This window comes from Plectrocnemia conspersa, unplaced genomic scaffold (assembly GCF_051122295.1).
Source record: "Plectrocnemia conspersa isolate PC_06_02 unplaced genomic scaffold, ASM5112229v1 ptg000013l, whole genome shotgun sequence".
Taxonomy (NCBI): Eukaryota; Metazoa; Arthropoda; class Insecta; order Trichoptera; family Polycentropodidae; genus Plectrocnemia; species Plectrocnemia conspersa.
Window position 1 is genome coordinate 516138 of NW_028277177.1, and position 16147 is coordinate 532284.

The following is a 16147-nucleotide window of genomic DNA, read 5'->3' on the forward strand; positions in this document are numbered from 1 at the left end:
CATGGAAATGAGTATAAAAGTGAACGGGAAGACATCTGTGATGGTATGCAAATAACGGCCGTGTGATTAACCGTGATTTTTTAGGGAGGGTTTAAAAGAAAATTCTTTTGTGCGGTTATGTTTTATTAATAGGGGTGTATCTATATATTTATATAATTACATAATTTGACATTGATACAAACTATTTGTCTAAAATATTAGTACACAACGCTGTTAATACCCAATATGCGACAATAAAAAATTAGTAAAATAATAATTTAAGACACATCAGTTCTAAAAATATGGAATTGTCCATTGAACTCTTAAAGTAAAAATAATATGATATCAAATACGAAATATTCTCATAAAAGCATCCCACACACGTTCCATACATCGATTTAAAACTATTAAATTTCCAGCGGTTCTTCGATTATTGTGCGGGCTGGTACAATCCAAATCCGGCGCTCTCGCACTTATGTCTGGTTCGAATCCGCGGGGAGCACGTCAATTTTTAACCCCATATCCCCGGGCTAATGGCGGTTTAACGAGCCTCTCCCCTCGACCCCCTCGCGCGGGGCTAAGCCCCCGCAGGGAATGTTCCGACAACTCACACACGCTTTTTTTACCAGCCACAATGTGACCCAAAATTATTACGCCCCGACGCCGATTTTCATCGAATAAAATAGATACAATATATATTTGGTGTATATCGAAACCAAAACCAAACTGAATATTAAGAATAGAACTGAAACTTTATTAATTATTGTAAACACTAGTTTATGTGGGATAAAAGAGACAGTAACGAAAAATTATTATAAAAATCACAATAAATCATTCTTAAATTAAAAAATAAATAAAGATTGTAATTTGATTTTTATATTAATTTTTCGATACTGTCTCTTTTGTCCCAAATATACGAGTATTTGCAATAATAAATACAGTTTCAGTTTAAATAATAAGATGAAACTTAATTAATAAGTTACAATTAAATCGATATATTATCACATTTTAATCTCAATATCATTGCTCTTGCTGATACTACAGATGCAGCAGTTCATAACATTTAATGGATTTATTGTTATTATGCATAAAAACGACTGCCAAATAGAAATTTCGAGCACAGCGAACTAGCGATATGACGCTAAAAATTCCTTTTCAGCGTAATCGCCGTTATTAAAATAAAATTTATTGTGGCCAGATTCCACCGTTTCGCAAAAACACAAAAACCGTTCTCTGTGGCAGGTAGTCAAACCAAAAAAAAATACTTTCTATACTATTTACAAAGTTTATATGTGGGTTAATTATCATATTATAAGTTAAAAGACATTCAAAATGTGTTTTGCAATAACGATTGAAAAGAAAAACAAAATATTCACAATACAGAACTGTAAAAAAATCTTTCCTGATAGGTTTTAACGCCTAGTAAAATATCTTCACATAATTAATAAGAACATGTTTCAACAACATTATTTTTTATGTGTTAAAAAAGAGACGCAATATAAACAGACATTAGTTTTGGATTATATTCGGTTTCAGCTGAATCAAAGACTGAGATTTTAGAGTCAAAACAAACCCTTTCAGAGGTCAAAAAAAATATATTAAAGTCGTAAATTAAAAAAAAATTACCAAAATTTAATATGTATATTAATCCAACAAGTACAATAAAATTTATATTTAATAGTATTTTTATATCTGCCAAAAATATATAATAAATTGATTTAACAAGAATCAAATACCAGTAAAATAGCTAAATTAAATTAAATCTGTGGGGACCACACAGGCTCTCGTTTTATTCTTGAAACTCGCGTAATTACTGTGACCAAACGTGATTATTTAACAATAGTGCGATTAGGCAAAGGCTCTCGTTTCTACTAAAACTAAAAAGTTCCCTCAAAATTAACACGCAAAGGTTATCCGGTGTTTAAATGAATATTTCTTTGTTATGAAACGGTCACGGGAAACAATATATCACCGGAAGACAAATAGCACCGTAAGGCCACAATATTTTCAAATGTCACATTCTAAAAGTAGATATTTCGTTTTTCTAAGAAGCGAGTGCAACAATTGGCTGAATGATCGCTGATAATTGTGATTATTCAGCAACTTTATTGCCCTCAATAGATAAGGGCGGTCGCAGTCACTTGACAGACTTCAGCAGACACTCAAAGAGACCATCTGACGCCCGTCCGCCCGCGGACAAGATACTGTCACCAGAGAGGAATCAATTTACGCTACACCCCCGCTGCCACAGCAACCAGAACTCTAAAGATCTTCCACCGACATCATACCTCTGCCAGCTTCTCCACCACTGCTTGGAGAAAACATCTCGCATGTAATATAATCGAATAAAATTCTCACTAAATTCCACCTGCGTCTTACTGGCTGTGAAGTCACTCCCCTCGGGGTTAAAAATCATGAAATATTAATGAAATTTATATTCATTTCTGTGACGACAGCAGAGAGAGTTCTAATAGCCACCAAATAAAGTACTAGGCGACGCAACACATATCGCGTACTCTCTCAGTCTCTCATCAAGCTATTTATACAAAACCGGCCATTCACAGCAAGTTGCCATTTAAATAAAATATGGATCACGAATAGATACAGAGGATTATTTACGGCTTGCGATTTCCAATACAGATCCGTAAATAGAATAATTAATATTTTTTACTAGCGATTGAATTAATATTAATGAAGTATTTTACATTATTTTATTTAGACAATAAGTAAAAAGCATAAGCTCAAACCTCACAAAAAATTCACTTGACGTTTAAAAAGTCTATGCATGGGTTGCGACAAAATTTTTAACAAAATGGTAGCTTGGAAATAAAGTAATTTGCCACACCATTAATTTATAATATTGTTTCATTTTTAATAAATTTTAAATGCTACCCTAATAATCGCAGATTTTTAGGTGAACCATCAATATTTAAAAATATAAATGTTTAAATGAAATATTAAATATTAAAAAACTGTTTGCGTTTTTGCCACCGGCTTTTTGCCAATATAGATTGCAAAAGCTAGGTTGATACGGGTGCGTTTGACTACATAGAAGTTCAAGATATTTTTATAAGAACTAATGCCATTACACTTTAGTCGCTAGCAAACAATGAAGTTGAGTTTTATTTCAGTCAGTTAAATTGTGAATAATCTCTTTGTTTTGCGCGCAAACGTCGTTTCAGTGTAGTTGCGCCATAACAATAGTTTATGCGGTAGTAAAAGTTGTAGTGTACGACCATAAAAGTTTCGAGCCAGCGTGCAGCCGGCATCCGGCGTAGCGAGATGAAAAATGTGATGGGATATGGAAAATATTATATCAGCGATACTAGGCGCATATGAATTTTTGATGAGTGCATTTTTAAAAGTATTTTATAAAGCCAAAGAACGAGGGTTGTTGGGGTCGGCGCTTCAAAGCGGGTTCAACAACTGCAACCGAAGATACCTTTGTGAAAATTCGATTTGCATTAGTCATTCTGGTTGCGTTCGCGAAGCTGAGACACGCGAGTGCACTTTATATTTATCAACGTGCATTACACGCTTATATTTTATTAAAAACGGATATTAAAGCGAACCTGGGGCAAGTAAACACTATTATGACTTTTATATATTTTATTTTTTAAATAAATAAAATAAATGTCTATGGCACGCTAATCGAGCGCTCACATCCTGGCCGCAATAGAACAGAAAAAGGAATGCAATCGCGACATACGTGTAAACATTCAGAGACTGTGAACCAGATTTTTTTATTCAGACCATCAATTTACAGTAAATTATTTTTAGTATATAATTTGCTTATTTGACTTTCAGCACAGCGTTACACAATTAACGTGCGAGTATAATCGAATTTTCTTCCCATGAATATAATAACGAGGTATCCTTTTTTATTATTAGATTTCGCCCATTATACCCCGGCGTGTATGGTATATAATTTTAAAATTACTTTGCACCGCTGAAAGGGCGTCCCCTCGCCAAATGGGGCGGAAAATTGAACTTGATAATCGTAAATCGCAACCGCAGAGCGAGCCAACCGTTCACCCTACCCCACATAAAGAGAGAGAGAGAGAGAGAGAGACTAATACCAAGCAAACCTAGACAGATTCTTAGAAAATTCTTTAACACTACCTTCCTAGGTTGAAAGAAAGCGAGCTATCGATTTTGCGAAAGACGTCGACACTTATGGCATGCCGTAATTAACTTATGGTATCCCGTGATTAGAGTAATGCGAAAATTCGAGTTCTCCCCTGCAAAATGGCATTAGTCAGGTATTAGAGCCGCCACCCCCCTTCGCTCCATGTAAAGTTGTCAGATTGGATTACGGCGAAAAAACTAAAGCCGCTCCCGTTATTTATTTACAGCCATTATCATCGCAGCCCCACTTTTCGAATTACGACTTGATAATATCTAATCGATGAACTTCTCGTTTTTAAATTATTTAAAGTTTTTTACTATATTTTTCATGATCAAAAAATTAAAATTAATTTAGATTTACTTAGATCAAACAAACTGCATTAAACCATTTTTATTTTAAACATTTTAGTCAAATGCTTTTATTATTGAAGAACTGCTAAAAAATTGTGTGATTTTTTTACAGTTCTTCAATTAATTAAACAATAACCACAGTTTTATGTATTTTTCTAATGAAAAATATGTTGTTAATTCAAAAATATCGCTTAAAAATAATACTGTGATCAGCTAAAAATCGATCTAACAAAGTACCATCTGATTTAGTATAAGCCTTGAAATAATAAAATATGGAATCCAATTAATTAAACCCAATAAATCATAATATCCAATTAATTAAACCCAACAATAATAAATCTTTAAAATATGACATCCAATCCGTGATTAAATTTTTACCACCGAATAAAATTATCGTCCCCAGATTATCCTCGACAAATCTTCGTCTAGACTTGGCCCTCTCGTGCGGTCCTCGAGGAGACGTCTAGCGCTCGGGAGGGAAAACACAAAGGAAAATCCAATTAAGAAACGATATCGTTTTCACGAAGTGCACTGGTGCGCTTCCGCAGCAAAGCCTCCGCTCTTAATCAAGTTACACTCCACTAGAGCATCTACTGTAAACTTTGAGGTCAACAGAATCGTTTCGATAATTAAAAAAATAATGTCAAATATGAAAGGTCTCAGAATCGATCCCTGCGTCGATCTGTTAACTAGTAATAAGAAGTGACTATATATATAACCTTCTGAAGAAAATAATTTGATAGAAAGTTTGTGCGGATAGATCATGTAGGTATATTATGGCTAATAACGAAGTTGCTCGAAACGCAATAACGAAGTGTAATCTCGTAAAAAGACGATAAGTGTCTCCACACATCGTCGTTACATTAGCCACTTTAATCTGCGGAGCGCGCTTCTCGCACATACACCATTAACTCCTGCGACAACTTTCTTGCCAGTGAGCGAATTTGATACATCATAACTCTGTCACGTGTTTACCGACTGGAAAAATAGCTAATGTTGCTCGGTGGGGCGATGGATCCAACCACTGCCTCGAAATTTCGCAACAAAATGCATTTTAGCCATCATACAATCACTCGAGTTAAAGACCACTAATATATTTCCTACTTGTGTATCTGCAATAATATTGACAAAAGATTCTAAATATATTTTATTTAATAAATTTTAATTTTAAAAAATAGTAATGTCATCAATTCGAATGTATTTTTTTAAATACAATACAAATTTTTTCGTGACTTTTCACGAAAACAAATCATAAACGTCATCCTAAAAAATTTATTTTAAAAAAGCATGTGTTTTTATTATATAAATATAATATTTTTTTAAATAAATGGCCGAGAAAACGGGGTAATATTGAACAAAATTAAAAACTCTTAAAATAAAAAAATTGGCAAATGTCCATTTAAATTTTTTATTTATATATAGTGGTTATATAATTATAATAAGTATTTAAAAAATATATTATTAATTTATCACGATTATTATTATCGGTCACGGGGTAATACCGAACAACGGGAGTAACGATACGTAACATAAAAACGGCGTGTTTTCGTGTGTCGATCGCGGCGCTCGTCTAATACATTAAAATGTTTAGCGAAACTTTTCCGGGATTTTCCCGTCACATATTGCGTTAGCGTGCAGGAGCAGCTGAGTGCCTAATAAAGCTCAACAACTTTGCGCTCGCGGAGGCTTTCCGCAGCTTAATTCGCCAATAATGCAATCTCGCACAACGCCGCCGCATTTAAAAGTTAATTTTACACACTCAACCCCCACCGCTCGCTTTAATACACTGGCGAAAAAAACGAGTGGCGGTAGCCGCTAAGCGCCGCGCCGAGAGTGGTTGGTCGAAATTTTAAACGTTAAGACCAATAATGCAAGGGGATAATAATATAATCTAATTTCTAAGTAAAATTACGCGCTGGTATTATACTATCACTAGTTGATTATGTATGAATATAAATAAGCACATATTTGAAAATGTTACATTAATTAAAAAATATTTTACTCAGGGTAGAGCTTCCGACACGATTAGAAACAGAACTGGGTATTGGTAGGTACCCGGTAATTTAAATTTTATTATAATACTTGACTTCTCACATATGAAATATATATATCACACAATTTTAAAATGCAAACTTATCCGGCTATTCTTCTATTTCGCAAAACCCATTTAGAGTTTAAGTGGGTAGTGAGAGCTGTGTATCGAAAAGGAACATAAGACCCCTATTTAACAGTCCGAAAGTATTGTTTCACAATGTAAGTTTTATGACACATTTCGTTTCGGCATCCTCAAACATGTGTCATTTAACAAAAACAAAAATAGGAGTATTTCCTAAAAATATACACGGCATACTCGGGGGATGGTCGTACACAATAAAAACGGCATTTAAGTGTATTGTTATTATATACCCATCACTATTTTCGCGATGTTCCCGTTCCTGGTCGCACGTGATTTAGCAGATGCGCGCGAAGACGAATGGTCAATTTGATATAGGAGAATATCTTCTCTGCTCAAATTAGAAAAATTGATAAACATGCTTATTAGTTTAATAACTTCGACCGAAACAATTATAATAACGAAAAAGACTACAAAGCAATACGTAATTTGCTTTAGCAATAAAATCGAATCGATCATACCAAAACGGGTGCGATACAAACAAATGGATCAATTCGATAAGTTTCCGAGTGCAAAAGGTTAAAACCGCCCGAGTTTCCACTGCGTAATTCCATTACGCCGCGTTCATAAGGAGCTGTCACATTGCCGGTCAGAGCTGTCAAATTTTTTGTCTTTCCCCCACACTGGCACGTGCCAATCAAGCCGCGTAACTCGATCAGCGCGCGCCGGCTGTCAAAAAAATAAAACGCTATAAACTCGATCCGCGGTTTATTGCGTTTACGGCTTTTGCGGATCAATCGCGTTTCGAGTAGGCGTGTCGAGGCGAACAAATTTCAACATAGCGCGCTGCTCGAGAATGACTTATGATCGTCGTTCTTAGCGAAATGGATTGAAATTCGACACCAGAAGGGGCGCCGAGGAAGAAAAGGGCGTAAGATAGCCCCGGGGGTGGTGCGGCGTCATATTTATTTCAATTCAGATCATCCGGGCTGTATGTTACATTTATCATGTGTGTCGAGGTAACTCCGTTGCTCGACCTTGCGAGAAATGTTTTTAATAGTGCCTTAGCTCGATAATTTCTAGAATTAAGTTATTAAAATGACGATAAATCACGAGCAATCCAGAAATACTAAATATCCCAGGTGACAGAGACAGTTGACCATGATATCGGACCAAGCGCCGGGGCTTTGCCCTTGGCTTGAAGGGCTCCGCAAAAGGTCTACATAGCAAAACAATACAGCAACGGGCCGCTGCCGATTGCTGAACCCACAAAAGATCTCGAAACAACACACTCTAATGGTACTGTATCATGTAAACCGAAAAAATACGTATCTCTACATAGAAAAATTGAATATTCTTTTAAATTTTCTGCTTGCTAAACCAATTTTTTTAATATTTAATTGTACAATTGATATAAAAAATATTCTAAATCGAATGCTTCAAATCAGCGCTGTCTAACTGGCGGCCCGCACTAATTAATGTTCAAAAAATTAAATTTAAAAAAGTCACCTCGGACAGTAAGAAAGAAATTTTTGATGTAAACTTTTTATAAGTATCAAAAAGTTAAACTATAAATTTATGTATTTACTTATTATGTTCTATCAATATACGGTCCGAAATTAGTAAATAATCATAATACATGCGTTGAAATAAAAAAATAAAAAATGACACACTGTCGCATAAATCAAAACATTTTCTTATTGAAAATAACAAAATCAAAACACAAAGTAGAAACTCATATAATTAACCGCTAATAACCGGAAGTGTGAGATGTAAGCAAGTGCTTTTATGACGTTGACACAAAATTATTCTCACTTGCAAACGTATAAAATAGTGATTCGTAAAATTGACCAATTCGCGTTTTGTGTAAAAAAAATATAGAATACAAATTTACTTGAGCTAGATAAATTAGATAACATCTCGGTATGAAAACTCTCTCTTTTAATGGCTTTTACTACTTTATGATTTTTTTTAATCATATAAAATATTCTCTATAATAGAGAAATTTCAATATCAGATATGTACGACCTAGTTCGATTTTAATTAATCATCCTAATATTCATCCATGAGATTAGAAAAATGTAGGTAAACCTAAACTGAATTATAATTATATAATAATCATCACTATATTCCAGACACGATAAAAAATACTAAGATTATGATTTGGATATTGTTCCACTAACTGTAAAATAGCCAAATCAAATTATACTTCCATTCGCCTATTATATTCAATTAGTAAAGAAATTTCTCGACAATAAAATTGTAAATAAACAATTTGATTTTACATTATATTTAAATTAACAGGCTAAATGAAAAAAAGCTTTAAATTATTAAAGTTGGACGATTAACCTATATTTTTTCTAAATATAAAGCCACAGATTGTTTATACATAGAATGCGCTTACATAATTTAATTAAAGCAAAATATTACGATACCTTTATTGTTTGCTCGGGACGTTTTCTTTATTTTATTTACTAACAACGATCTTATTTCAAAAAATACTGTTAAATCAACGTACGACAATGACACCGTTGTCATAACAAGTAGTTGTTACGGTTTTAAACACCTGAATAATTATAATAATAATTTAAAATAAAGCCAGAGAAAACTGAAGCAATTATTTTTACAGCATACAGACAACCCTTGACTCCACTTTGAAAATAAACTTTAATGGAGGGTAAAAATCTGAACCTCCAGCTTGAATTAACATATTAATAAACATATGTCACGTACAAAAATATTGCGCCATTGCGTCCATAAAACATTTCATATATTTTTATATCGTCGAAAAAAATATTAAATGTTAATTATTACTCTATAGATAATAAGGAAAATATTAAAAACTCATTTGTAACCAAGCAATATGTAACGTAAATATGCAACGTTAAGAAAATATGGAATTTATAAAGTCATATAGCGATATTCTTACAGTTTGTTGTAAATTTGCAACACCATGAAACGAAAGGATAGCAAAAAGCTTTCAATACTGCCCTTAAAAAATCATATTAGATTTCTAAAAGCAACAATTAAATAAAATTTCCAAAATCATACCGAAAAAGATTATGCAAGAATTATTAACCACTTCACCCTTTTACACGCACGGGCGCGTTCAAAATGTTTTTGGCGTTAGACGCATACACGCACGGGCGCGTGTGAACTCTATATTAAAAAAAAAAGTTCTGCATAATGTAATTAATATAATTAATATAATTTATTTATAAAGATACCTTTCCCATATCTCGGTTATTTTTTAATTTTATTAGCACAGAATGGTGCGAAATATTTCAATAGCATTTTTTTCATTATTTTTTCCATCTAAGAAACGTTGCATCATGTGAAGGAGCAAGGTCTGGAGAATAAGGCAAATACTATAAAATTGTTTAAGCCTAGTTCCTTGATGAACGATCCATCTGATTACAATATAAGCTTTCTGTTAGTGTTTGGCTAGATTTGAGAGTTTCATAATACACTTAAAACATTAATCTTACAATGAGCCCAGGCTTCAAGGTATGTTTTTATACTTGATTTTGGATAACCACCATCTTCTACTGTGACTGTAGTCGTGCAAAACTGATTTCTCATCTCCAGTTATGAAATGATCGAGAAAATGCGACCAGCTTCAATATCCAAAAGCTCTTGGGATAATCAGATACGCGCAAACTAGTTTTCTTCGCTCAATTCATGTGGAACCCATGTACCTTGTTTCCAACCCTTCCCAATATTCTTCTCTATTCACTGTTGAATCGTACCGGTTTAGTTTCTCAGCCAGCTGATTGCCAGTTTGAGTAAGATTTGCTTAAATTTCTACAGCCAGTTCTATCTTTATTGGTCTGCCATATCTGTGACTATTCTTGATTTTTTTAGTTTAGTTTTGATTTTTTTAGCATTTCTTACCATTCAATAATATCTAATAAATTACTCATCCCTTCACAAATGTGTTAAGTGGCTGTAGTTGCTGATTTTTTTTATAAAATTTATATGGCATACAATTAAAAAAAAAGCAAAAGCACTATTAAAAAATAAATTAAAAAAGACATTCATTCCGAGATTACGTAATAAATATTAGCTTATTAAGCGTCTTATAATAATAACTATTTCCATATCCCACCAAACGGACGTAATTGATATATATTTCTACTAGCGAAAATATAATGTATATGAAACTAAATTTGACAGTTGTGAAACGTATATTTTCTGTTCAAACCCAAATCTAACGCATTATAGTTTTAGAAATTTCATAAGGTCAAGTAAAAAATACAAATAATGCTAACTCATCTTTCAGGGGAAAATAAGAGAAAGACAAAGTACAGACTTTAATTGTAATATTATTATGAAAGTCGTATTACGAACGCTCACTGCGACGGCAACTGCACGATTTTATTGCTTTTGACGTGGATTTTTGACTTCTGAGAAGTGATAGAATATTCTATACATTCAGTATACCTAAATCCTATAGAGCGTTTAAAGGCAAAATTTAAAGGAAAGGTTGCTCAACACAATTGCATATCCAAAATTGAGCTGCGAGAAAAAATACAGTTCATCCACCTGCAAGTCATTAGTTGGCATGCCAAAAAGGATTGCAGCTGTAATGATGGGCCTACTAAATATTAAAAATAAGCTTAAAATAAACCCTTTAAACAAGCTAAATCGGTTTTTTATTTTTATTTTCACGATACAGCAAAAAGCTTGATAATAATCGATCTAAATAAAATTTGATTTGATGTTACGCTTTATTTATCATTACACACAAAACCGAAGACACGATTACCATACTCCACAAAACCCTCACCTCACTCTCTCACGTATCCACGTAACTTCGTTAGAGAATCTCCGACGAATTTCCACAAACACATTCGCTCACATACGTAGCTATGTATAGCGTAAAGCACAAAGAGGGCCAGATCAAAAATGAATTGAATACGACGCCTGTTGTGGCGGATGAACTGACGGGGGTATTTCTAAAACTTACCCCCAGACTCGGCGCACAATCCCGAGAGACCGCTAATCCTACCCGCATCCATCCCACCTCCGCACCGGTGATTCTCGCTTTTACAGCGAGTGACACGCGTTATGTCGCACACGTGAGGTTTTTAAGACTCGAATATCAAATTGCCGCCTGTTGGGAGAGATTTCGCTCAAAGAAGGTGCCGTCTTACCTGGACTCTAGCTTCGGTCAGGTTGATTTTCATCGCTAGATCCTCCCTGGTGAACACGTCTGGGTAGTGGGTTTGGGCGAAGGCGGTCTCCAGCTCTTCCAACTGCGGAGAAAACATAAACAGTAGGAATTTTTTTTTTTTTTAAATTGATCGAAAAATTACTTGACATAAAAATAAATCATACCTGCTGAAGTGTAAAAGTGGTCCTGTTTCTACGCTGCTTCCTCCTGACGAACGTGTCATCGTGAATCGCCGGATGATAGGAATAAGAAGTGTCTGAAAAAACGGAAAAAGTTATAGCACAGAATCATCATCGATCTTCTTAAAACCCAAGAGACTGAAGAATAACTCCGTCCATCGCACGGGGCATCGATAATTTAATTGGACCCTAATGGGTCTACCCTTTTGATCTGCAGCGAAAATAAATACGTAATGAAATTTGGGCGCCGCGTCTAGAGGGTAGTGTCCCACCCCTACGGACATAATGTATTTAATTTGTATCTGTTCGACAAAGAAGACTTTGCATCATTCATGAGGGTCTCTCGATCGGGTCGATGCTAATAACGTGTGTCATCGTGTGAGATTAGCGATCGATGTATGACACACTTTTGGGCGTTGATGGGTATGATCAGGTCTGTCGAGAGGGAGGGGGATGGGACAAATTCCCAAATTCTTCTTGAGGAGTCCAGAATATATTTATAAAAAAATATAACGAATCTGAACTACAGTTGTTTGAAATGTATGTATAGTATAAGTTACAATAGCACTTTTTTATAGGCGCTAATATGCTGCTTTAAAATCTCTATGAAACTCAATTTGACAGTTGCGAAACGTCCATTTGCTGTTCAAATCCAAACCTAATGAAAGTTCTAAAATTAATTATAGTTTTAGAATTTTAATTAAGTAAAGTCCAAAATACAAACTAAACCAACTCAGCTCTCAGAGGAAAATAAGCAGAAGAAGTACAAACAAACATCACATCTCACATATTGCTCCATAGTTTGTCTGTATTCCGATATAATATTATGTTACCAATATTATTATGGACTTATAATATAAGAGAGCTAATCAAAATATGTTCAAATCAAATTTTGGTCAATAGGAGAGCGCAAAAAACAATTATCACTTCTCAGAAGTCAAAAATCCACGTCAAAAGCAATAAAATCACGTCAGCGCAGTCGCAGTGAAAACGCTCGTTACCGAGCGTTCCCACTGTGACGGCGACGGCACGATTTTATTGCTTTTGACGTGGATTTTTGACTTCTGAGAAGTGATAATTGCTTTTTGCGCTCTCCTATTGGGCAAAATTTGGTTTAAATGCTCCTCATTTAATTTGCAAAATTATTATAGAAGTCGTAATATGAACGAGCGTTCCCGACTTTATTGCTTTTGACGTGGATTTTGGACTTCTGAGAAGTAATAATTGTTTTTCGCGCGCTTCTATTGGTCAAAATTCGGTTTAGATGTGTTTTATTCGATTCTCACTAGTACTATTGTTACAAAAAGTCTAAATATAAACGTTTGATAATCGAGTGTTTTCACCGCGATGGTTCGATATTATATGGCAACACTGAGCAGCAAAAAAATACGACTAATTAGCAATTAGATATTTTTATTAATTTTTAATGCCTAATTAAAATATTTCCCATAAAATATAATTTTAGCAACTGTGCCTATTTTTTATATTTATTTTTGGCATGGAAATGGAGCTCGTACCTATTATTATTTACTTAAAAAAATATATTACAATGTAAAAAAAATATATATAATGTAATTTTTGTCACGAGGCCCGGAATCATTGCTTTCTCAGGGCCCGGGCTCACTCTCAACAACTCTGATTACATATACGTGTAACATAATATGTACATATGTAACGCGTTAACCATGTCATTACATTTTAACTATGAATACGGAGTAATTAAATGAATGAAGAAATCAATCGCTAGAATTTCGGATCATACAGTCGTATTATTCACGGAGCATCTTCGTTGTCCTCGCGTCCTTATAAGACACGGCACTACAAAAAAGTGAAATTTACAACGAGTTATAATTTATATTAATTAATTAAAAAAAACACCTAATCGATATAAAAAAAATAAAAACGCTACAATTTGTTTATGTGCTAGTTAAAATATTTTGCATAAGACAACCGTATTTAAATTATGATTAAAAATACAAAAAGTTTTATTTTTAATTCTTTGAAAAATAATAAAAATAATATAGAATGTACTTTATTTAGATTTAAGCTCACCAAAAATTTTTTCATCGTCATTTTACTACCATTCAAGTCGCACAAAAGCAAAATCTAGGTTCTATAAAAATTAAGACTCAATGAAATTTACCTTTGTGAATAATCTGTTGAGTTAAAATTTAAAAATGTTTATATATAAATTGTAATTAAATAGACAGATTTTATGAATTTTTAAAAACATAAATGATTGTTGAGAGTCCCTCATAAAAAGATAAATATCGATTACATTACCTTCGTCGATATTCACGATGCATTTAGGACTCGGCATCAAGAGACCCCGGCCCCTAATTAGACCGTTGCATTGTGATTGGAATCTAGGACTTAATAAAAGCCTTTGAGATGCAATTATCAGAGACAATCGATAGAGAATACCGTCGTAATTATGCGAGCTTTCGATTGCGATAAACAATGCGAGCGTCGATTTGATTATTATTAATCATTTATAAGCATTACTTTTGTGCATAATAAAGACAGGACAGAATCTAACATTAATTTAAAAACGACCAAAGAAAAATAATATTTAGAAACAATGTTGTTTAAGATGTTAAAAATATGTATTGATACATTTTATACCATAATAGCACTCGTAGTTAGATAATGACAATTTCATCAAAAATAAATATTAGCTAACATAAAATTCTTAGTTAAATACAATTGTGCATTTTCAGTATAATTTCGACTATAGACTATATTTAGTTTACACAGTTTGTCACAGTCTCACAGATATGTAATATAGGCATTAATTATCATGCGTAATAACAGTATTTTTGCTATTAATTATATTAATCATAAGCCAAGTCTTTAAAAGATTACATGGACAAATAATAGTGGCAACACTTTGGAATACCTTTAAAATATTTTAAAGGTTAGATTTTCATAGAGAGGCTGATGGATGATGATGGAGTGTAAGTAATTAAAAATATATAAATATGAGGATATAATAGATTTTTATAAATATTTTAGTAAACATCTTTATCTAAAAGCTAAATAAATACACAGTTTAACGTGTTCTATTTGTATGAAGTTAGAATGAAAAGACGCGCAAATTTATTCACACGGTATTCAATGTGTTAAGAGTTGAAAGTCACTTAATTTTAAAAAACGTAAAAAATGTCGAGAGATTTTTGATGAAACATATTATTTTTAATTAAAAAAATTACGCATGCAAAAAAATTTGTTAACGTAAAAAACGGTGCATTTATTTTTTATTTTTGGTGAATACTTTCACATCGCTTGACAATTGACAGAATAAGGTTAAACATGACGTTTTACACTGTAAAAATAGTGTTTATTACACAGCAGTATAGATGTGAATAAAGCATATGATTATTAACGCTCGACATTGAAAAGGTCTTCGATATGGTGTGGTGCGACAATGACACATTTTAATTATTCAAAAATAAAGTCCTTGATTATCTTATAATGATGATAATACTGGGTGACGCTTTATAAGTAAAATTAATCTGAAGTCTAGCAAGGCCATTTCTCTTTATTTTAAATACTAAAACAAATACTGACTTGTCGATGTACTCTGATGACACAGCCGTCATATTTAAATAAGTATTTTGTAATTTTCAAAATATAATATATTTAAGATGCGTTTTATTAAATAGAAAATTAAAATAAAACTGCATCAAATACATTTAAATTTCAAGCTTAACATATCGCGAATCTCTAATCTAAGAGACTTGCTGCCATTGCGTCCCTAAAACTGATATATCACTAAAAAGCGAATTATACAAAAATAAGTTTGCTACAATATATAAACAGTTATTTAAATCAAAATTTTAACGTTTTTCTTAACTTTAAATAATTTAAAATATATCTTTAAAAATAATATAAAACACACCTTTTTATACTGACTTTTAAAAACTTCATAATCAATGAAAAAAATATTAATACAAAATAAAAATATAAATTATTCAATATATAATTTAATTTTAAGGATATAACCTTCTCCCATATCTGGATATTTTTCATTATAGTTTTTTTCATCTAATAAATATTGCATCATCAGAAGGGTCTGAAGAATAAGATTAATAAAATAAAACCGTTTAGTTAAGTTTTCCAAATAGTAAATAACTTACTAAGCATATTGCGAGACTCGTTTATGAAGGGCTTGCTGTCATTGCGAACTTAAACCCAATTTTTACCATATAAAGAGAATTT

The 16147-nt window shown here is 32.9% G+C and overlaps 1 protein-coding gene across 6 annotated transcripts in view; it reads right to left on the reverse strand.

Moving 5' to 3' along the window:
• LOC148226835 (dorsal root ganglia homeobox protein-like) overlaps positions 1-16147 on the reverse strand; it is a 129399-nt gene that overhangs the window by 56489 nt on the left and 56763 nt on the right. For all 6 annotated transcript variants that reach the window (XM_088202277.1, XM_088202273.1, XM_088202278.1 and 3 more), the window contains 2 exons: positions 11912-12003; positions 11728-11829 (listed from right to left, as the gene is read on the reverse strand). In XM_088202277.1, the coding sequence (XP_088058403.1) occupies positions 11728-11829; positions 11912-12003 (194 nt within the window). The remainder of the gene's footprint in view (positions 1-11727; positions 11830-11911; positions 12004-16147) is intronic.